The sequence below is a fragment of the Oncorhynchus keta genome, chromosome 31 (genome assembly GCF_023373465.1).
Source record: "Oncorhynchus keta strain PuntledgeMale-10-30-2019 chromosome 31, Oket_V2, whole genome shotgun sequence".
Taxonomy (NCBI): domain Eukaryota; kingdom Metazoa; phylum Chordata; class Actinopteri; order Salmoniformes; family Salmonidae; genus Oncorhynchus; species Oncorhynchus keta.
Window position 1 is genome coordinate 25956569 of NC_068451.1, and position 23658 is coordinate 25980226.

Below are 23658 nucleotides of genomic sequence, written 5' to 3' on the forward strand. Positions count from 1 at the left end.
GATGTAGCACTCAACAGTGCATCCCACTTGTAAAGCAGCTATTTTGTCTTGATGTTCTTCTTTATCAAAGCTACCACAACGTTTTTTCCATTTCAAACAAACACGCTCTCTTTCTCCCGGATTCCTCCATTTCGCTTGCTGTGAAGCAGCACAATAGTGGTCATATTCCTCCTTCAACGGCTTCACAACCCTGTCAGCTGATTTGGGAATTTGTAGTTGGGAAGTGCTTGGTAAGGGTGGCAAGAACGAACAAATATCACACAGCAAGTGATGTTTTGAATTGAAACCCTCGCCATTGTCTCATGTTTTCCCATTACTTTAGCCAGTGTAAATCTGTCAAACAACATTAATGGCTTCAGCAATGCAGAGCTTCAAATCAAATTTTATTTGTCAAATGTGCCGAACATACACCTTACAAATACTTACTTACAAGCCCTTAACCAACAATGCAGTTTTAAGATAAATAACTGTTAAGTAAAAAATTAAAGTAACAAATAATTGAAGAGCAGCAGTAAAATAACAGTAGCGAGGTTATATACGGGGTATTTGTACAGAGTCAATGTGCGGGGGCACCGGTTATTCGAGGTAATATGTACATGTAGGTAGAGTTAAAGTGACTATGCATAGATAATAAACAGAGAGTAGCAGAAGCTTAAAAAATAGTGTGTGTGTAGGGGTGTATAGGATGATATAGTTGATATAGAATATAAAATACAATCATGTTGTCCGTCTTTATTTACTTACAAGTCATTAGGCATTTTATAAATAATATGTTCAAGGCCTGAATGGACCAGTCATGTGCATCATCACGCAGAGCAGAGGTCTGATACCAAACACACAGTTTAAAACAGGAGAGATGTTGGAGGAAGTCACAAGGATGTCTACCATGGCTGAATGTGTCACTAAATTCATCATGATGACCATTCTTCCCACTCTTCAGAGGAACCTCAACTCAGCTGACAGTGAAATAACTACATCAAGCTCACAATGGAATAGACAAAAGTATGTTCGAGGATCAACAATGTTTCTTCACTGATCACTGTGTGGAGTGGTGATGGTGATATAGTCCAAACCTGTTTTCTCTGTCTGATTGTCACTAACCTAATTGGCATCCTCCTTCATGCATTTACGTGAAAGGATTAGAGGTAGCCCACCACTTCATTTATTGGTTTAAACAGAGTGCATGCACTCCAGGTATGTTTGATCCTGGGATGAGGGTACAATAGGATTATCTACAGGTGGAACGGACAGATGTGAAAATACAGTTTCTTCTCCACAAATATTTTGCAACAGACTTGATGAATATTTTCATCATTCAATTGCCATTGATTGCTGTCTCCCATCCAGGGGGGGTGTAGCTTCCCTCCACTCTGACACTCCACCCTCATCGAACCCCAGCCCAGAAAATACAAGCGGAAAGGAGCACGTTAACTTATGGATTTACATGATTAGTGATCTTATAGATTCCAGTAATTTCTCATGGATAATAAAAAGACTGTTTACATACTTAAATCATTGACATCTGTAATGACTCGGGCCCCAAGGTTTCCTAATCATTACATTTACATTTAAGTCATTTAGCAGACGCTCGTGGTCTGGGTAAACTCCTGGCCCTAGCAGCACTGACAGTACAGCTGACATATATATAATTCCCTCTTCCTTTTCTGTCATTGCCCAATCCTGTTACTGTGATCTGAAGAACTAGCTTTCCTTTTCTGTGGAACTTGGAGTTCTTTCCCACTTTACTACTTCTCCAGGGAATGTTAGGGAAGTTTTTATAAGCCTGCTGTAGGCTGTGTTGGTGGTTTGTTTGTTGAGTCGCAGTGTGAGTGTGTTCTCACTCCTCTTTGCCTCCCCTCCCCCTTCCTTGATTCTAGAATCTACAACCCCTACCTACCTTAAGTGTGCTATGCAGACACACCCGACTATCCTGCATCAACCAATCACAGACAAGGGAGAGTCACCCAGGAGGTGTACTTCCTGTATTTAGTGAGAGAGGAATGGAGCAGGATAGAGAGAGATAGTGAGTCAGCGAGCTTCATCTAGGGATCAACAGTAACTGATCAAGTCAGTGTTGGAGGAAGGAGAACAGATTGATTTGTGGGCTTTCATTTAGTTTGTCCAGATTCTTCTGTTCATTAACAGCGGCTGTGAAGACAAGACAGAGAGAAAAATAGGAAGGGGAAGATAAGTGTCAATCTGTTCAGACTTGTTTGGGAATTTGAGCAAGGAAGGAGGGAGGAGGAGGAGGAGGGGTGAAACAGCAAGAGAGAGAGAGAAGAGCAGAGGGGAGAGGTTGACAGACAGATTGAGAAGAAAACAGATGCTGAGAGAGACAGAGTGTCAGGATTGGATTAAAGTTTAAATAGAACTCCCCCCATCAGATCTGGAGAGGAAGGATAGCTTGTGTTGTGCAATCCTTGTTAGTTCACACTACTAAACTAACTGAGAGCTGCAGAGAGAAGGGAGACTGGACATCTCTAGCGTACTAAACTCAGGTGAGTCCCTTAGATCTCTTTACTGTGTTTCTCTGCTGATCTACCAGTCATTCTACAGTTCTAACATTGATTTATGGCTAATTTGTCTAGTGGTTTATGTGTTACATGTATTTTCATTGTGTGTAAGAGTCCTGTTTTAGGGTTAGTTGGTGTGCTGAGCGATGTTATGTGGACTGTGCTATGCAGACGTGTGCTGAGCGTTGTTATGTGGACTGTGCTATGCAGACGTGTGCTGAGCGATGTTATGTGGACTGTGCTATGCAGACGTGTGCTGAGCGATGTTATGTGGACTGTGCTATGCAGACGTGTGCTGAGCGTTGTTATGTGGACTGTGCTATGCAGACGTGTGCTGAGCGATGTTATGTGGACTGTGCTATGCAGACGTGTGCTGAGCGTTGTTATGTGGACTGTGCTATGCAGACGTGTGCTGAGCGTTGTTATGTGGACTGTGCTATGCAGACGTGTGCTGTGCTGCGTTCAGTAAATCAGTGTTCCCAGGTGTCACAATCTGCGGGGCTGTAACTGTCATTATCTACAACACTTTGCTGTTGGCTCTGTTGTTGTATAGATACTTGGCGCTCCAAGCTTAAAGGGAAAATGTAGTTTTTGAGTAGATTTTCTCTTTAAATTAACTCAAGCAGTTAGCAGTAGGACCCATTGAGTTCAAGTTTATTGAATTACAGGTTGGCTATTAAGTGTTGTCTGACTAAAGGTGATGTGATGCTGTGGTCTCAAACTGATCGCATAAACACATTGTTTACATTTAAGTCATTTTAAGTCATTGTTGCCTGTGATTCTTATCATAACACCCACAGTTATAACACATTGGACTTGTTGTATTATAGTTACAGTATTTTCACCTTTTTGTAATTACATTTTTTTCTACTTCCAATTTGAATGAATGAATAGTGAAGCATTGGTCAGGGCTGGTAAAGACACTAGGCCACTATTCAGCTTCAGTGTTCAGAGGCCACAATAGGCCTAACACGGAACCAAAACCTGTTGCGACGCGCGCTATCGTGCATACATTTATTTTGTCCCCCTACACCAAACGCCATCACGACACGCAGGTTAAAATATCAAAACAAACTCTGAACCAATGACATTAATTTGGGGACAGGTCGAAAAGCATTAAACATGTATGGCAATTTAGCTAGTTAGCTTGCACTTGCTAGAGAATTTGTTCTATTTAGCTAGCTTGCTGTTGCTAGCTAATTTGTCCTGGGATATAAACATTGAGGTGTTATTTTACCTAAAATGCACAAGGTCCTCTACTCCGACAATTAATCCACACATAAAACGGCCAACCGAATCGTTTCTAGTCATCTCTCCTCCTCCCAGGATTTTTCATCTTTGAACTTATATGGGGATCCATCTACACTTTCATAGTATTACCACAACAACCGGCAAAACAGTTTGTCTTTCAATCACCCACGTGGGTATAACCAATGAGGAGATGGGAGAGGCAGGACTTTCAGCCTGATCTGCGTCAGAAATAGAAAGGAGTTCTATTTTAGCTCTTGGCATCGCAGACGCTCGTTGGCGCGCGTGAGCAGTGTGGGTGCAATAATTGAAAAACATGGATCTCTAAATGTATTTTGCGATACTCGCGCACGCGGCATGTCCGGTCTGGTCAGCATGTAATGCTGTTGTTACCCTTCCATTTTCATTGATCTCAATATTATTTTATCTCCATTTCGTGATTGAAAGTGTTGCTACTTCAAGTGATTATATTGGTTGTGCCAGTATCCTTGCAGAATGTCCAGATTGTGATGAATTATAAATTAATGAGAGAATATTACCATCTTTCAGGTTCTGAAAAAAGTATGTTACCATGGGGACCAAACGCCCCAGTCTGACTCCCTTTGACACATCTGATCCATCCAATCAAAGCGCTTCCTACTTGAACCCTCAGCCAATCAGCCAGATCTGCCGTGAAACAAGTCCCCGACCTGGAACTGTGGTCCGGACAGACAGAGAGAGGGAGAGGATCCGACAGGAGGAATGGAGGAGAGAAAGAGAAATGGAGAGATTTAAGGACAAGACAAGAAATAAAAGAAAAGAGATGGAACCCGGACCAAGAGAGAGGAACAGAGAGAAGGACTGTTCCCCCATATCCAGAGGGAGGGAGGAGGAAAGGGAATGGAGAGAGAGAGAAAGGGGGGAAGCGGGAGAGAGACGTGCCAATGGAAGACCTACTTCAAATCTAGAGATCAGGAACCACAGAGACAGAGAAAAGGAGAGAAGGAAAGGAGACACGTTTCCTACAATTATAAAACATAGCAAAGAGAGAGACATAAGAATAAGTGCATTTGTGGAGGAAGATGTGGGGAAAGAAGGAATGAGACAATTGGAGAGACCGAAGGGAACAGAGATGGACGACTGGGAGAGAGAACGAGAGACAGCAGCAAAGATACAGCGGTATCGAGATGCAGAGAGGGACTTCCAAAGCCACAGAGAGAGGGAGAGGGAGAGAATCAGGGCACAGGAGGACAGAGAGAAAAATGGAGGAAAGCCCATGGAGGATAAGACAGTGAGACAGAGGGAGAGAGCGAGGGAAGCGGAGCCAGATTTCAGAGAGCGGAGAAGAGCGAGGGACTCAAAGGGCAATGGCCTATGGAGCAAAAGAGATAGGTATATGGATGGAGAGCGAGAGAGGCCAAAACTCTGGCAGGGAGAAAGGGAAGTTAGAGGAAGAGAGGGAGATTCACAGATCTATTCAGATAGAGAGGGCAGGGATGGAAGGAGGGAAGCAAATACCGAGGGACAGAGGGACACCAGGAGTGAGGGAGACAGTGATGGTGAGAAGAGGAAAGAGAGAGTGAGAGATGACAACAGAAGAGAACTGAAACATCTGCACAGTAAAAGTGAGGGGGACACTGAGGGGAACGCAGCATGGGATAGAGTGAGGGAGAAAGAGAGACAGAAATGGAGAGGGGGGGAGATGTACAGAGAGAGGGATGGAAGTAAAGATGCTTATAGACAGAGAGTGAGGGACGGGGGCAGGGACATTGATGAAGAGAGGGACATGGACAGATACAGAGAGAGGGACAGGAGAAAAGTGAGGGAAGTGGAGAGAGAGAGGGATGGGGTGAGAGAAGGGGGCAGGCAAGAGAACGGACCAAGGGAAAGGAGGGATCCGGAGAAAGATGGGGAGAAAACACAGCCCAATGTAACAGGAGAGAGAGGGAAGCGGATGGATGGAGAGAGATTCAGAGAGAGGGAGAGATATTCCAAGGGGGAGGATGAAGAGAGGAGGTGCAGGGAGAAGAGGGACAGAGAGACAGATCCCAAAAGGGAGGGAGGAGCAGACGGAGCTAGCCGGTCGCAGAGTGAGACAGCCCCAAGGGTGCCACCACGAGTCCAGAGCAGTGGAGAATGGAGCAGTGACATAGAGAGGGAAAGAAAATGGAGAAGAGGAAGAGAAAGTCATGAAGAGAAGGAGTCAGAAGGAGATGTGGACAGGGGGCAGAGAGAGTGTAGTGAAAGAGAGAGACCAGATAGAGTGAGGAGGAGAGAAGAAGGAAAGGAAGAGACGATACCAAAGCGCCCTGAGCAGAGGAAGATGTGGTTAGAACCACAGAAGGTCAGATATAACAAAGACTCCTCTTTAGAGGATGATGTTATAGAGCGAGAAAGAGATAGGCACACTAACAGATGGAGAGAGAGAAGTGAAGAAGAGGACAGATCGGTGGAACAAAGGACAGGCAGAGATAAAGAGAGGAAGACAGAGGGAGAAGGACAAGAGGACAGGTCGGTGGAACAAAGGACAGGCAGAGATAAAGAGAGGAAGACAGAGGGAGAAGGACAAGAGGACAGGTCGGTGGAACAAAGGACAGGCAGAGATAAAGAGAGGAAGACAGAGGGAGAAGGACAAGAGGACAGGTCGGTGGAACAAAGAAAGTCCATAGACGAAGAGAGAGAAGCTGAGAGGGAGGGAGGGAGGGAGAGGTATTTGGAGAGAGGGTTAAATGTAGATGAAGACGATGAGACAGAAGCCTGGAGGAGTTATAGCAGAGGAGAGGAACACCAGACTTACAGCGATGGAGAGAGAGAGGAACGCTGGCAGAGGGACAGGGAGACGGAGAGAGAGAATGTGACAGATAACACAGAGGGTGACAGAGAGGAAGAAGGAAGAAGTGATAGATATGCAGAGTGGGAAGGAGAGAGGGATAGAATTCCTTCCTCTGAGGACGGCTTTATCACTGTGTCCAGTGGTGGAGAAGAGGAGTTTGAGGACTGCAAGGAATTCGTGGAAGTTGGGTTCACTAATCATGTTACCAGGCAACCTGTTAGCTTTCAGGGGAGCGAGGGAGAGATGGAGAGAGGTGGAGGGAGAAGACATGAAAGAGAGAGAGAAAGAGCAGAAGAGAGGACAGAGCAAAAAGATGATGCAGTGGTGGGAGAGGTGAATGACGGAAAGGGGAAGAAGCAACCCACCTATGTATTCTGTGTTATTGGACAAACACTGCCCAGGTCTAAACCCAATCAGACAGCAGTCCTGGGTGACATGGAATCAGAGCGGACCAATCAAAATCCTGGATATGGTCATAGGGACAGTGGTGACATCACACACCTCCCTCATGAGAACCCTTCCAGAGATGGAGACCAAGGGGCAGAGGATGAGAGAAAAATAGTGAGGGATGAGATCCACGTGCCAAAGGGGGAGAGAACAGAAACAGAAGAGAGCTCCATAGTGGACGTCAGTCACACCACCCTAGAACGAGAGAGCGGAGAACGACTGAAGGTCATGGAGGAGAACCCATACGCTGAGATAGAGCGAAGGAGGAACTCTGAGACCGAAAAACTCCTCAAAGAGTGGAGAGAAAGACATGAAGAGTACACAGAAACAAGAGAGAGGGACCCAACAGGCAGGAGGAGGATAGAACCAGAGATAGGTCCATCTTCGCATCCCAGTGGAGAGTATCACCACCATGGGATCCCTGTAGTTGACCAAGCCACCTCTGACCAGAATAACCCTGTAGTGATGAGCCCAGAGGAAGCTGTGGCCATCCAAATCTGTATAAGGGGAGCCTGGAGCACAGAAGAGGAGGCCAAGCGCCACTCCCAGGCCTCACACATGAAGTGGGCCAAGAACGTATTGAGCGAGATCCTTGGCAGCTCGGAGGAACCAGCCCTCGGCAACCCCCAGCCAGAGTCACAGGGAAGTCAAGAGGTCAGCCAGACTACGAGAGGGACCGAGAAGGTAGAAGAGGAGCTAGAGGAAGAAAAGGATGAGACGCTAGAGGGGGGAGGAGCCTCACCCGTCTACGCCACGGTTCAGAAGAGGAAGAAGCATGGGAGGAAGTCGGTGGAGGAGAGGTTGGCTGAACTGGAGGCAGAGCCAGGGAAGCTGGAGGATGAGAGAGGTACAGGGGAGAAACTAGCAGACGTGCATGCTGAGGCTTTCACAACTATGCTTGGTGATGGCAAACCCATAGACATGCATGCTGCCCTGACCCTACACAATACTCATGGTGACACACCTACAGACACACAGGGAGAGGAGGTGGAGGGTAACAATGTGTGTGCGGACAGACAAACAGACAGTCATATACATATCCAGGTAGAGATGGTGACAGAGGTTGAGGGTGAGATGGAGAAAGGGGTCGAAGTTGGGGACGAGGTTCATATACTGGATGCAGAGAAGGAAGCGAATTCCCAGAAAGAGGAAGATCTGTTTCTCTCTGTGAGCAACACCCTGTACAAACCAACCAGCTGCCCCAGCCTTATATACAACCCTGATTCAGAACAACCTATCACCACCATAGAGGAAAAGACAGAGGAAGAAGGGGATAAAGAGAGGACTGTGGGAGAGGGGGAAGAGAATAGTGTGGTAGAGAGGAAGCAGGAAAGGAGGATAGAAGATGGGACCGAGGACAGGGGGAAAGTGGGAGAGGCGACTGAGGAGAGGAAAGTGGAAAGGGAGGAGGAGAAGAGGGTAGGAGGGGAAGAGGAGAGGATGAGGAAGGGCAAGGAAAATCGTAAAAAAACGGGAGGAGGGGGGATGAAGAGCACTTGTAGCTTCCAAGATTTGGGCACCGATGTTCGGTATAGGAGGCGGGGGTTCCACAAGACAACAGAAAGAAGAAACAAGGAAGGAGAAGGAAGAGGAGATGCGAGGGATCGCAGAACAAGAATATTCCAGGTGTCAGGTGAGATAGACAGAAAGAGAAGGAGGAATAAATCAAGAGAAAAGCAGCACCTAACACAGATTAACATTAGAACATCCCAATCATGATCTTACTACTCAACACCTCACACAGATTAACATTAGAACATCCTAATCATGATCTTCATGCTCAACACCTCACACAGATTAACATTAGAACATCCTAATCATGATCTTCATGCTCAACACCTCACACAGATTAACATTAGAACATCCTAATTATGATCTTAATACTCAACACCTCACACAGATTAACATTAGAACATCATAATCATGATCTTCATGCTCAACACCTCACACAGATTAACATTAGAACATCCTAATCATGATCTTAATACTCAGCACCTCACACAGATTAACATTAGAACATCCTAATTATGATCTTAATACTCAGCACCTCACACAGATTAACATTAGAACATCCTAATTATGATCTTAATACTCAACACCTCACACAGATTAACATTAGAACATCCTAATTATGATCTTAATACTCAACACCTCACACAGATTAATATTAGAACATCCTAATCATGATCTTCATGCTCAACACCTCACACAGATTAACATTAGAACATCCTAATTATGATCTTAATACTCAACACCTCACACAGATTAACATTAGAACATCCTAATTATGATCTTAATACTCAACACCTAACACAGATTAACATTAGAACATCCTAATCATGATCTTCATGCTCAACACCTCACACAGATTAACATTAGAACATCCTAATCATGATCTTAATACTCAGCACCTCACACAGATTAACATTAGAACATCCTAATAATGATCTTCATGCTCAACACCTCACACAGATTAACATTAGAACCTCCTAATTATGATCTTAATACTCAACACCTCACACAGATTAACATTAGAACATCCTAATCATGATCTTCATGCTCAACACCTCACACAGATTAACATTAGAACATCATAATCATGATCTTAATACTCAGCACCTCACACAGATTAACATTAGAACATCCTAATCATGATCTTCATGCTCAACACCTCACACAGATTAACATTAGAACATCCTAATCATGATCTTAATACTCAGCACCTCACACAGATTAACATTAGAACATCCTAATCATGATCTTCATGCTCAACTCATTTCATGATCATCTCAATCATCTCATTTTGTCAACCTAACCAAACCTTTTAGAACACCAGACCGAAGAGTTCAAACTTTTTCATTTGAAGACAGTTATACAACTGTTAATTCTTAGTTATTGATACTCACATGAAGAAATACTATAGTATACTATGGTATAAATACTATGGTATAAATATTATATTATAAACCAGGTGTTTCGAGCCCTGAACGCTTATTGTCTGAAAGACGTGGTATAACAGACTGTCTAACACTGGTATGACAAAAAAGTACGTTGTACTGTTCTAATTAAGTTGGTAACCAGTTTATAATAGCAATAAGGTACCTCAGGGTTTTGTGGTATATGGCCAATGTACCACGACTAAGGGCTGTATCCAGGCACTCCTCGATGCGTCCTGCATAAGAACAGCCCTTAGCCATGGTATATTAGCCATATACCACACCCCATCTCGCCTTTTCGCTTAAGTATTCACTGTAGGGTTTTTGCAGACTTTACTGTAGTGTTTTGTTTTTCAGAATACTGGAATATTTACTGTAGTATACTGTAGTATTTACAATTATACTATAGTATAAATACTGTAGTAAAATAACTGTAGTATATACAAAAGTAATTAATGTAGTGTTTTTGCCAATTGTAATATACTGTAGTATTTACTGGAGTGTTTTTGCTGACAAGTGTTTTTGTGGACATTACTGTAGTATTTACCATAGTATTCTACAGTATACTACAACATTCTATAGTAAGTATTGTAATATTCTATAGTAAACTCGTATTTTTTCATGTGGGATCTCACAAAAATCTTAATGAGATCCAACCTCTGATGCTAACTAACCCAACCTTACCACAACTGTGGACTTCTGTTTAAATTTCCTTATAATCTTGGTGTGAATTTCATCATCAGTTCATTGAAGTGATTTTATGCGGAGACTTACAAGAAACTGCCATCAGCTGAGTCACTGAAATGGGGGAAGGGGGCGGGGAAAAGGAAGGAGGACAGTGTAGGTGGAGACAGTGTGGCAATCCCATAATCTCGCAATAAATAGGCAGGGTTAGACTGTCTGGAACCAGAACTCATTCCTCCTCCATGACTCTTCTAGCCATTCTATCCCAGCTCTGTTGTCAGTTCTGTTTAGAGAACAGCACCTAGAGTTGAGCACAGCCAGGGGAGTTCTGCAAACAACCCCAAACAGCTCTGCCTGTTCTGTAGGCCATATTGGGCTGAGCTGTTCTCAGCCACAGTATATTACATTATTGGGTTATGTTGCTCTACCTCTCTGGACGACACTGGAACCAATATGTTCTGCTTCCAGATGATGAGGAGGTGAGCGTCAACTGGGGAGACGTGGACCTGAGGTGAGTAGAAGAGAGGGCACATGTTATGTTAGTGCACTAGGCTACCACAGTGACTGTTTTATTACATGCTCATATTTTATTTTATGTATAGAGTCAGTCTTTTTATGTCATGCATGCAATAAGTACAGTTAGATGTGTTGCCTGCCATTTAACCCTAACATTAGGCTCTGTTAGTTAGTGCCTGAGTTAAAATTTTCACGAACCGGCTCAAAGTCTGTAACAAAAAGGGAGACAACGTGGAGATTAGGGATAACAAAAATACATTTATTAACTGCGGTAACGTAAACACAATTAACAATGGTGTGTGTAATCAGTAGTGTAAGTGAGTGGTTGCGTGCATAAATGTGATAATGAGGGGAGTTGAATGGGGCCAAAGCAAACAAACAAAACAACCACAGGAAATGCTACAACCAAAATCTATCAGTGTGTCTGCATGGAGAGAGTTTTCTCAATGAATGGGGAAGAGGTGTATTTATCCCGGGACACACCCGGGCCCAGGTGTGTCCCATGTCGCTGACAACCCGCTCTGCTCCGCTCGCTGAAAACAAGGAAACCAAGAGCAAAGAGAAAGAATACGGCAGACAGAGTGGGAGCGTCGTCACAAAATATACCACACTACTTCTGTAGATGAAGTGTGGACGGTTCCCTGTCCTGACTTCTGTCTCTCCCTCTGTCCAGGAATGTCATGGATACCATCAGAATGGATAGGAGGAACTCCAAATTTTACAGTGAGTATCTCTGCTCTACCTCTACTGCGCTACCTCTATTGCTCTACCTCTACTGCTCTGCCTCTACTGCTCTGCCTCTACTGTGCTATGTCTACTGCTCTACTTCTACTGCTCTACCTCTACTGCGCTACGTCTACTGCTCTACCTCTACTGCGCTACGTCTACTGCTCTACCTCTACTGCGCTACGTCTACTGCTCTGCCTCTACTGCGCTACGTCTACTGCTCTACCTCTACTGTGCTATGTCTACTGCTCTACTTCTACTGCTCTACCTCTACTGCGCTACGTCTACTGCTCTACCTCTACTGCGCTAAGTCTACTGCTCTGCCTCTACTGCGCTACCTCTATTGCTCTACCTCTACTGCTCTGCCTCTACTGCTCTGCCTCTACTGCTCTGCCTCTACTGTGCTATGTCTACTGCTCTACTTCTACTGCTCTACCTCTACTGCGCTACGTCTACTGCTCTACCTCTACTGCGCTAAGTCTACTGCTCTGCCTCTACTGCGCTACCTCTATTGCTCTACCTCTACTGCTCTGCCTCTACTGCTCTGCCTCTACTGTGCTATGTCTACTGCTCTACTTCTACTGCTCTACCTCTATTGCTCTAGCTCTACTGCTCTAGCTCTACTGCTCTACCTCTACTGCTCTACTGCTCTGCCTCTACTGCTCTACCTCTACTGCTCTGCCTCTCTTTTCACTCCTTCATCCCTGAGGCACTCACATCCACTTTCACACATCCACTTCTCTGAAATGTATTTTATATGTAATAATATGATAGTAATGTTAGTTCAATAGCACCTTTTATGCTACAATGAGCAGAGAGAGCTAGTCTTGTGTTTATGTCTATGTAGGTATGAAATCTGTGAAGGCACATGCATTTCTAGGTTGACTACGCTCCTTGTCATTTGAAATGAAAAAGTCACTAAAATCAAACAAGATATTTCCACAGACAGATATAATCTGCCAGTGAAGGTACTGTTAAACAAACGTGTCCACAGACAGATTGAATCTGAGACTAGATATGACTGTATAGCAGTGTACTCTGAGTCCCAAGACAGACTTCTTCCTGTGAATGGCTTAATCATGTATACAGTGTGTGCTTGATCCCTTTCTGTATTTTCCCAGATTGTTTTCCAGCTCAAACATGTTGTAGGTTTCTTCCACGGAACCTATAAACTGTAGGATTTCATTTTCAGTTCTACTTTCTGACCCAATCGTTTAAACATACCAACATGGCAGCAGGTTTACAGGTCTATGAGTCATGGTGAAATTGTATGCAATGGGGCAGGTGTGTGTGTGTTTGTGCGCTCCAGGGCCACAGGCAGGTTTGTGCAGGTATTCATATCTCTTAACGCCAATTAAAACCAACTGTTGCTGCTACAGCATGGCATTCCAAGAAGTGTAAAATGCAAAACATACACTCTGGCTAACCCACTTTTCTGTCTCTCTATACCTCTACCTCTTCATCTATACCCATTCTGTCCCTGTCTAACTTCTCTCTCTCTTACTCTACTCCTCTCTCTCGTCACCTCTATTTGCTTCCCCTCCACCTCTACTCCTTTCTCTCTCTTCCCTCTGCCTCCTTTCCTCCCTTCGTCCTGTCTCAGATTCCCAGCTCTACCAGCAGTACAGTGAGACGGCTCAGAACAGGGAGATCCTCAGTCAGTCTTGCTCTGACGCCCTCTCCATCTACGAGGAGCTCCCTGTCCCCCTGTCCCCCGTACCCTCCTCTCTGGCCCCCTCGCTCCCTCCGGCACGCAGGCCCTTACCCTGTCTCCCCCAGTCATCCACCCCCACTCTCTGTCCCACTCTGGATCTACCTCCAGTGGCACCAGTGCCAAGTTCCTACCCATACCACAGCCGCCCCAGGCCCCCTCGGCCAGGCCTTCCTCTCCCCGCCTCTCCACCTCCCTCACCCAGTCCCCCAGCCTGTGGCAGGAGATCCCTGAGGTCAGGAACAGTGCTGCGTTTGGGGAGCTGACTAACGACCAGAGACGCCTGCAGGAGGTAAACAAAAACAAACAGTTGACCCTTCAACCAGCGATGTCGATGATGACATTTGCCAGGGGCCTAGTAGCTAATGTTGATTTTTTTTTTAGAGCCTGGATCTATGGGTCCTCTGGGTATTTGGAACAGTGCCTGTAATCCCCCCCTCTCCCCTCTCTCCCCTTTCTTTCTTCTTCCTGTCAGGTGCAGTTTGAGGTTGTAACTTCAGAAGCGTCGTACTGTCGTAGTCTGGATATTGTGGTGGATCACTTTGTCAAGTCTAAGCAGCTCGGGGAGCTGTTGACTACTCAGGACAGGAGCTGGCTGTTCTCCAGGCTGGCTGATGTCCGAGCCATCAGCCACAGGTGAGAGGACTGGGACTTATTTGTTTGTTCCTGAAACTAGCAAACCCACAGGCTGAATGTCACGGGCCTCTCTATGCCCCTCTTTATCTTGTTTCTGTCAACGTTTACCACATAGTCCTTCTCTGTATTTGTTGTTCTCGTAGTTTTCTGTCGAAGCTGGAAGAGAGGGTAGAATCTGATATGATGCACTTCACCGTGTGTGACATCATCGTTCGCCACTGTCAACGCTTCAAGAAGGTCTACGTGCCCTACCTCACCAACCAATCATATCAGGATGCCACTTACCAGAGACTCATGTGAGTCCTCCCCCAGGGTTCACTTACTGGACAGACTCTTTCTGACACTCTTTGTATTACTGCACATTTATATGTGTTTACGTTGACTTACAAACAGCACCTTCTTTCTCTCTGTCTGCCTTGCAGGGATGAGAACCAAGGGTTCAGGCGGGTAGTGGAGAAGTTGGAACGCAGTCCAGTGTGTCAGCGTCTTCCTCTTCGCTCCTTCCTCATCCTCCCCTTCCAGAGGATCACACGAATCAAACTCCTTGTGCAGGTGTGTTTGTGTGACTGTGTGTATGTTTTAAGTGCACAATCTAAGTTTGCGACTCCTTATAATCCTCTCTTTGACTCGGTCTCACTCTCCCCTTCTCAATCTCTCTCATTCTCTCCATTTTCTCTCTGTATTTTTGCCTCAGAACATTGTGAAGAGAACAGCCCAAGGCACAGAGGAGGAGGTCCAGGCCATCAAAGCTATGAAGCTACTGGAGAGGGTATATTACACCCCCTCCTTCTGGTGGTGCACTGTTACATGATGTAGCCAAGAGATAACTGTTAAACATCTCTCTTCTCTCCCTCTGTCCTTCAGTTGATCCAGGAGAGCAATGACAGTATTACTCAGATGAAGAGCATTGAGTCGCTTGTCTCTCTCAGTGCCAGAGTGGACTTTGAATGCAGGGTGAGTAATAAACTACATATCCCATGATCCCCTGCTTTACTGATCCCATGATCCCCTGCTTTGCTGAACATATCTGTGTTGAACTGATCACAATAACAAGTTGCAATACAAGTACAGCAGCAAGCTTTAACCTAGTTTAACCTATGTGTGTGTGTTGTAGACTCTCCCCCTGGTCAGTCAGTCTCGTAGGCTGGTGAGAGAGGGACCGGTGACTGAGATGATGGATTTCTCTCTGAAGGAGACAGAGAGGAGTGTCTACCTTCACCTCTTCAATGACTATCTGCTGCTGTCGCTGCACAAAGAGTGAGTCCCCTCAGACAAACACACTCACACAACAACCAAAGCAAACCAAGCATTTGGAAATCTAGACTGATATCACTTTTTATTGACAAGTTTTTCAATGTTCTCATCATTGGGCATTATTTACTCTCCACTCCTCTCCTCTTCTCCTCCCTCGCTCTAGAGGGGGCAGGTTCACGGTGATAGACCATGCTCCGGTGTCAGAACTGCGAGCTGAGAACTGTCGGGTCAAACTGCACTCTCTAGAGAAGAACCTTTTCCGCCTCCACCTTAACAAGAAAGCCCTGCTACTTAGCACCGACACACAGTAAGACAGAGAGGGTAGTGTGTGTGTGAGTGTGTGCCTGTGTGTGTGTTACAAAGAATGAGAGTAGTTTAATCCACAGGTGTGTGTAAAAAGTGTGTTTTCTTGTGATCTTTCAGGGGTGATAAACTGCGTTGGATCTCAGCTGTTTCCAGGCCCCATCCTGTTATTGACTACTCTACAGCACAAGGTGGGTTGAAAATAGCTATACTGCCATCCAGCCTAGCATGGCCAGACAATGGGGACATCTTGACCCTCATGGCCCTGCTGTATTTGTCCTCTGACCCGCTCTCCCATTCACAGACTTCACACAGATGCAGTGCGTCCGAGCCTTCGTTGCCCACCAACCAGATGAGCTGTCCCTGGAGAAAGCTGAGGTCATTCTCGTCCACCAGCAGAGCAGCGACGGTAAGGAAGACAGAACCACCCACTTCCTGATTGGGTGTGGGAATACACAACATCTCCATACCTCAGTGTTTTTGAGTGCTACAAATGTGTTGCTTTTTTAAAAAACTCTTTCCCTTCTCACCCTTCTTTCCTCTCCCCCTCCCTGTTTCCCTCTCTCGCTCTCTCCCTCTACCTCTATCTGTCATTCCTCAGGTTGGGTGGAGGGGACCAGGCTGTCAGACAGACACAGAGGATGGACTCCTGAGTCCCACTTGGAAACCATAGCCAGCCTCAGGGTCCGACAGCGCAACCTGCTGGACGCTCTAAAAATTACCACAGCCACGGCTGCAGTATGACAAGCCAACCACTGCCTGACTGCACTAGTGGAATCCTAGTCACTGTGTTACTGGGAACCTGTGTATTTGGACAGTGGATGAAACATAGTGTTTCAGACTGGAGTTGATCTTTCCCGGCCTCACCCTGCTTATTGGGGATGAATGGCAAGGGGATGAATGGCTTTAGAGGGGGTGCCTTAGATGGGGGTGCCTTAGAGAGAGGCACTGGACTGACATTAATACCTTTAACACTTACAGGAGTGTCAACGTAAATTATTGAAAGGCTTTTGGAGGTGCCTGGGAGTGTCTAGGGTAGCCTTGTAAATCGAACCCTGGCAATGAATGTCGATGGACTGTTAAAGGATGTATTGGAAATCAGCCATCTAAGAACATCGTGGCCCCGGAGAAGGACAGCAGTTTCTCCATAACTGCTTTATTTGGGGACTTTAAAGACATGGCATGGGGCCTCCCGAGTGGTGCAGCGGTCTAAGACGCTGCATCGCAGTGCTAGAGGCCTCATGATACATCTGGGTTCGATCCCAGGCTGTGTTGCAGCCGGCCGCGACCGGGAAACCCATGAGGCGGCACACAATTGGCCCAGCGTCCTCTGGGTTAAGGGAGGGTTTGGCTGGCCGGGATGTCCTTGTCCCATCGCGCTCTAGTGCCTCCTTGTGGCAGGTCGGGGGGTTTCAGAAGAGGCATGGCTCTCGACCTTCACCCCTCCCGAGTCCGTACAGGAGTTGCAGCGATAGGAGAAGACTGTAACTACCAATGGGATATCATGAAAAAGGGGTAAAAAAATACAACAACAAAAATAAGACATGGTATGATACACCATGGCAGTGTTTTGCAATAGAGGTTATTGTCTTTGAACAAAATGTTTCTATATATTCAGGGCAATGTATTATTTGTGTATATTAAAAAGATTTAATAAATGACTTATGGTGGGTACTTATTGGTTGACGGCTCAAATTGAATAGTTCCGCTGCTCTATGTTCACTACATGCTTCAGGATAAGACTGCCATCGTTGAAGTCGTTTGTGGTCTAAATGAGGGGTGTTGTACAAAACAATGTAATCCGTGATTTGATCATCTTTAACCAATCAGAGTATCAAAGCCAACGACAAATGTTTTAAATGCCCCTTTACCGACGTGTGCTCTGGATCTGGCCCAACCCATCGGTTTCTGGGACCAATCAGAACGGTTAGAAATCAAATCAAATTTTATTTGTCACATACACATGGTTAGCAGATGTTAGTGCGAGTGTAGCGAAATGCTTGTGCTTCTAGTTCTGACAATGCAGTAATAACCAACAAGTAATCTAGCTAACAATTCCAAAACGACTACCTTATAGACACAAGTGTAAGGGGATAAAGAATATGTACATAAGATATACATATTCCCCCCCAACAAGATTTAGATGCAAGTGGCTGTTCCACTGGTTGTCATAAGGTGTATGCACCAATTTGTAAGTCGCTCTGGATAAGAGCGTCTGCTAAATGACTTAAATGTAAATGTAAATGTAAATATATGAATGAGTGATGGTACAGAGCGGCATAGGCAAGATACAGTAGATGGTATTGAGTGCAGTATATACATATGAGATGAGTATGTAAACAAAGTGGCATAGTTAAAGTGGCTAGTGATACATGTATTACATAAGGATGCAGTAGATGATATAGAGTACAGTATATACGTATACATATGAGATGAATAATGTAGGGTATGTAAACATTATATTAGGTAGCATTGTTTAAAGTGGCTAGTGATATATTTTACATAATTTCCCATCAATTCCCATTATTAAAGTGGCTGGAGTTGAGTCAGTGTGTTGGCAGCAGCCACTCAATGTTAGTTTGCTTTCTAGAAATCGTCAGGGAGGTATTCCGATCCGTAGAAGAAACTAATGTCTGTGGGCATGGCGTAGCGTTTGACTGGAACAAGGAGTTTGAGTAGCCAGGCGAGGATACTTAATCCCCTTTTGAGATACAGAAGACTATGAGATAAAGAGAGAGTTTGCATGCACATTGTTAAGAATGTTGAAAGGGCTGTAAGTGCAATACATTTCCAGGACTGTGCATGTAGCCTACACTATCATTTTATGGCAAAATTGGTGCAATTATAAAAATAAGCTGTTCTGTCTGTGTGGAGGAGACTGAGAACTATGCTTTGGAAATAAATGGCCTATGTGAAATACTTATTCATTTTCTGACTTTTGTTTTTGATAGCAAATAGTGAACAGCAGGAGAACTTGGCTACGCCATAGACTTTAGGCCTAAAATCAATAGCAGACCCTGGTCAAAGGACTTAGACTGAACACAACTATGTTTACAGCCCTGACTTAAAGCGTACTTTTTACAGGACAAATAGTATGTAACGTCTGGCACGTATGCAACGTCTGGCACGTAGAAGAAACCGCTCCTGGCCCAGTTTTCCAACAATTTAATTGGTTGACTAAAACGTAATTCAAGCAAAAACCGAGTTGGAGGGCGGGAAACAGCACCATTACTCCAATGGGAGCATTGTAAACAAACTTAAACGGCGCCCCTCGACTCTGCCCCAGTGGTTAAAAACTTTGTCCGTCAGCGCAAAGGACGTTCATTGGTCTAAATAACTCAAATTGGGCGTGACGGTATTTGTTGTTGTTTCTGGGGCAAGAAGTCGCTAGCTGGTTAGAACAGTCGGCTATTTAAGAATATATTTCGTTTAAATAATTTCATCCAAAATAATTGTTCGTCGTGCTCATTATATGAAAACGTTGGTTACGTGAAGAGTCGGTGGGAAAGATCGGTGTGGAATTTTCACTTGTATTTGTTTTTATTACGTTTTTCCAAAGAAGGTGAGTGTCTTGCTGTTTATTCATTGTCTTCGCTTCGAGATCGTGCAGCATATTCCTCAATCTTGCACAATATCAGAAATAGCTCATTGGCTTTGATCGATTTGTTGGCTGAGATTGGCTCTCTTTTGGATGTCATGTGAATACGTTTTTCATTCAGCGATAAGGATTCGCCATAACATCCGCTTGCAACATAAACTAGCTACTGGAGGCAGCTGACGTTAACCTTCGCCTACTCAGCTGACCAAGCCCAAAACTGTAAATAATGACGTGCCTACCTTGCCATTGTCTGAAAAACCACAACAGTAGGCTACTATAGTTGACTGTGATTGAAACAGGGCTATGCAGAATTCAACCTGTAGCTATTATGATAATACATTTTTAGCTAACGTTACCTTGGCGATCACACGATGTTTGTAAATAAGATGTGTAGCTAATTAATGTATCCACTAGAAAGCAAGACAGTGTGTTCACGCAATGTAGGCTATGTTGTACATTTTCATATCTAATCTCAATATTTAGTTGACCAACAAGTGCAAATATAAGACTATATATGCATATCACATTTATAAAGTTTAAATTAAAATTTTAAAAAACGTTTAAACATTGTAGGCCCCTCTACATACAATACATGATTTAAAATGATTGAGTTGTCAAGACAGCATACAGTAGCCTATCTGACTCTCCTTGACAAGTTTGTTTTTGTGTACCTGATCCATTATGTCATCATGGTCTTGGTACCTTGATATCAAGGTACAGCTGATAAGTGGCTCCAGGCTTCACACATAGTCAGCTAGTTAGGCTATATTTTACTTTTAAATTAACTATATACATAATAATAGAGGTTGTTTGAAGAGTATCACTTAACATATTTTATCATGCATTATTATTTGCACAACTGCAAGTAACAGCAGGATACATACAGTGGGGCAAAAAAGTATTTAGTCAGCCACCAATTGTGCATGTTCTCCCACTTAAGAAGATGAGAGAGGCCTGTAATTTTCATCATAGGTACACTTCAACTATGACAGACAAAATGAGAAAAAAAATCCAGAAAATCACATTGTAGGATTTTTAATCAATTTATTTGCAAATTATGGTGGAAAATAAGTATTTGGTCAATAACAAAAGTTTATCTCAATACTTTGTTATATACCCTCTGTTGGCAATGACAGAGGTCAAACGTTTTCTGTAAGTCTTCACAAGGTTTTCACACACTGTTGCTGGTATTTTGGCCCATTCCTCCATGCAGATCTCCTCTAGAGCAGTGATGTTTTGGGGCTGTTGCTGGGCAACAAGGACTTTCAACTCCCTCCAAAGATTTTCTATGGGGTTGAGATCTGGAGACTGGCTAGACAACTCCAGGACCTTGAAATGCTTCTTACGAAGCCACTCCTTCGTTGCCCAGGCGGTGTGTTTGGGATCATTGTCATGCTGAAAGACCCAGACACGTTTAATCTTCAATGCCCTTGCTGATGGAAGGAGGTTTTCACTCAAAATCTCACGATTCATGGCCCCATTCATTCTTTCCTTTACACGGTCAGTCGTCCTGGTCCCTTTGCAGAAAAACAGCCCCAAAGCATGATGATGTTTCCACCCCCATACTTCACAGTAGGTATGGTGTTCTTTGGATGCAACTCAGCATTCTTTGTCCTCCAAACACGACGAGTTGAGTTTTTGCCAAAAAGTTATATTTTGGTTTCATCTGACCATATGACATTCTCCCAATCTTCTTCTGGATCATCCAAATGCTCTCTAGCAAACTTCAGACGGGCCTGGACATGTACTGGCTTAAACAGAAGGACACTTCTGGCACTGCAGGATTTGAGTCCCTGGCGGCGTAGTGTGTTACTGATGGTAGGCTTTGTTACTTTGGTCCCAGCTCTCTGCAGGTCATTCACTAGGTCCTCCCGTGTGGTTCTGGGATTTTTGCTCACTGTTCTTGTGATCCTTTTGACCCCACGGGGTGAGATCTTGCGTGGAGCCCCAGATCGAGGGAGATTATCAGTGGTCTTGTATGTCTTCCATGTCCTAATAATTGCTCTCACAGTTGATTTCTTCAAACCAAGCTACTTACCTATTGCAGATTCAGTTTTCCCAGCCTGGTGCAGGTCTGCAATTTTGTTTCTGGTATCCTTTGACAGCTCTTTGGTCTTGGCCATAGTGGAGTTTGGAGTGTGACTGTTTGAGGTTGTGGACTTTTTTCTTTTATATTGATAACAAGTTCAAACAGGTGCCATTAATACAGGTAGCGAGTGGAGGACAGAGGAGCCTCTTAAAGAAGAAGTTACAGGTCTGTGAGAGCCAGAAATCTTGCTTGTTTGTAGGTGACCAAATACTTATTTTCCACCATAATTTGCAAATAAATTCATTAAAAATCCTACAATGTGATTTTCTGGATTTTTTTTTCTTCATTTTGTCTGTCATAGTTGAAGTGTACCTATGATGAAAATTACAGGCCTCTCTCATCTTTTTAAGTGGGAGAACTTGCACAATTGGTGGCTGACTAAATATTTTTTTTGCCCCACTGTATACAGTGGTGTTGCAATGATAACGGTGCATCCATATATGATGCATTATCAAATGTTAACCACTGTTGACCTGTCCCTGTGTGTCTCTGTAGATGGACAGTCAGTACCAGCGCTCTGTACCACTGGAGGTGAGGAGGGCAGAGGGTGAGAGGGTGCGAGCCAAGCATCCTGACAAGATACCGGTGAGTGTGAACAGAATAAATGCCAGTAGTGTTGAATAGCTTCCTTTCCTTAACTCCGTTCTCTTATGACCATTGGTCACTGATCTGAAAGGACATCACACTCATGATTGTGAATTAATTTTCAGGGTCTAAAAACCCTATCCATCCCTTTATCAGCAGATAAGTGATCCTGGCATAGGATTAAAGGAAAGGAAGCTAGTAAGGTGTTATTAAGGTCAGATAGGGTTCAATACATGGATGTTAGCCTTGCATGCCAAGTTTCTTGGCTCCAATTGAATGGGACATGACGGTGCAGTGTGTAATTACTGGCCAACTACTGTGTTTCCTCCTAAACCAGATCATTGTGGAGAGGGCTACCAGGTCGAGAGCTCCTGACCTGGACAAGAAGAAGTACCTTGTGCCCTCTGACCTCACAGGTGAAACTGACGAGATGAGATGTCTGTCTTTCTCACAATTATTTCCTCTCTTCCAACTCATGACCTTGTTCTTATCCTCTTCCCTCTCCCCGTGCCTCTCTTCCTTCTCTCCTGCTTCCTTATTTTCTCCACTATAGCGCCACTCTTCCTCTTCTTTTGAAATGAAAGTCTAGGTAATGTGTTTAGTTTCGTTCTGTAAGTCCCTGTCTGACCATCTCTCTATTTTTCTCTCTCAGTGGGTCAACTGTGCTTCCTGATCCGACAACGTGTGTCTATGAGACCTGAGGAGGCTCTCTTCTTTTTCGTCAACAACTCCCTTCCCCCATCCAGTTCTCCTCTCTCCGCTGTCTATGAGGTAAACACACACGCACACTGACACAACCTTTTATCCTACCCCCATGACCCCCTAATGCGAGATCCAGATGCCAGGCATTTCCTCACGGTCAGTGACACAACTCAGTTACATTGAGATTGTGTTGCGTGGGTTTTGAGCATGTTGTAAACAATTAGAATTAAAGTATCATGTTTTATTCAGTGTACATACTTCAGTTATTGTCAGCAGTTCTGCTTTTGCCATTTTAAATCCTTATTTCCCTCCCTGTCCCTGTCCTTCCCGGTCCCTCACAGGAGCACCATGAAGAGGACCTGTTCCTATACATGACCTACAGTAACGAGAGCGTCTACGGTGCCTGAGATGGGACAAAGGGAGGAAAGAGAGAGAGAGACAGGAGATGGAGATAGGAGAGAACTCTTTGTAATGTTTCAGCACTATTATTCTTTAAGTATTTAGGAGATGGCGGTGGGGAGGAGAGTTTGGTGGGTAGGGTTTGTATAAGTTTTGTCAGTATTTTTGGGGTGATCATATTCTGTGTCAGTATGCTCTCAACCATGGTAAGGCATTCTAAATTTGAAAAATAATGGGGTAATTGGAAATAGGGGGAGTGAAAAATATATTTCAATAAAAGAAGAGTGTTAAGGGGAAAGCTCTTTTAATTTCTATCTTTCTTTCTCAGCCAGCCATCTGTATTTAATGCAAATAGTATTTTTTTTGTGTAAATTAATATCATGGACTTTTGTGGAAAATAAAATCTGAAATGCATGGTTTGCTAGTTCTGCAGTATGTCATTTAAAAAAATAATGTTTTATTCAAGCAAGACTGTGTGCGAGTGTGTATTGTCATATCA

At 44.3% G+C, this 23658-nt stretch overlaps 2 protein-coding genes and 1 long non-coding RNA gene across 3 annotated transcripts; all 3 read left to right on the forward strand.

The window, feature by feature from the left end:
- The first annotated feature begins 1995 nt into the window (after positions 1–1995).
- LOC127914247 (uncharacterized) lies at positions 1996–13529 on the forward strand. The gene is made up of 4 exons (XR_008087822.1): positions 1996–2498; positions 11109–11151; positions 11830–11879; positions 13486–13529. It is a non-coding gene; the product is annotated as an uncharacterized LOC127914247 (long non-coding RNA).
- A 32-nt stretch (positions 13530–13561) lies between these two features.
- LOC118371228 (rho guanine nucleotide exchange factor 5-like) lies at positions 13562–17447 on the forward strand (the record flags this gene model as incomplete). Its single annotated transcript, XM_035756602.2, has 11 exons — positions 13562–13885; positions 14069–14229; positions 14373–14525; positions 14652–14781; positions 14924–14998; positions 15094–15183; positions 15344–15486; positions 15647–15790; positions 15907–15977; positions 16091–16195; positions 16388–17447. Coding segments are annotated over 11 exons (1539 nt in total), but the record flags the coding sequence as incomplete, so codon positions are not given.
- Positions 17448–19134: 1687 nt separating this feature from the next.
- Positions 19135–23573, forward strand: LOC118371224 (gamma-aminobutyric acid receptor-associated protein-like 1). Its single transcript, XM_035756598.2, has 5 exons — positions 19135–19348; positions 21969–22058; positions 22396–22474; positions 22711–22829; positions 23102–23573. The coding sequence occupies exons 2-5, from the start codon at positions 21969–21971 to the stop codon at positions 23165–23167; spliced, it is 354 nt and encodes a 117-aa protein (XP_035612491.1). The 5' UTR covers positions 19135–19348; the 3' UTR covers positions 23168–23573.
- The last annotated feature ends 85 nt before the right edge of the window (positions 23574–23658 follow it).

Bases quoted from the DNA above. Each gene is read 5' to 3' on its own strand.
- LOC118371224 (XM_035756598.2), top strand. From the start codon at position 21,969: ATGGACAGTCAGTACCAGCGCTCTGTACCACTGGAGGTGAGGAGGGCA. The intron at 22,059-22,395 runs GTGAGTGTGAAC...CTCCTAAACCAG, and splicing joins AGCATCCTGACAAGATACCG to ATCATTGTGGAGAGGGCTAC. The intron at 22,475-22,710 runs GTGAAACTGACG...TTTCTCTCTCAG, and splicing joins TGTGCCCTCTGACCTCACAG to TGGGTCAACTGTGCTTCCTG.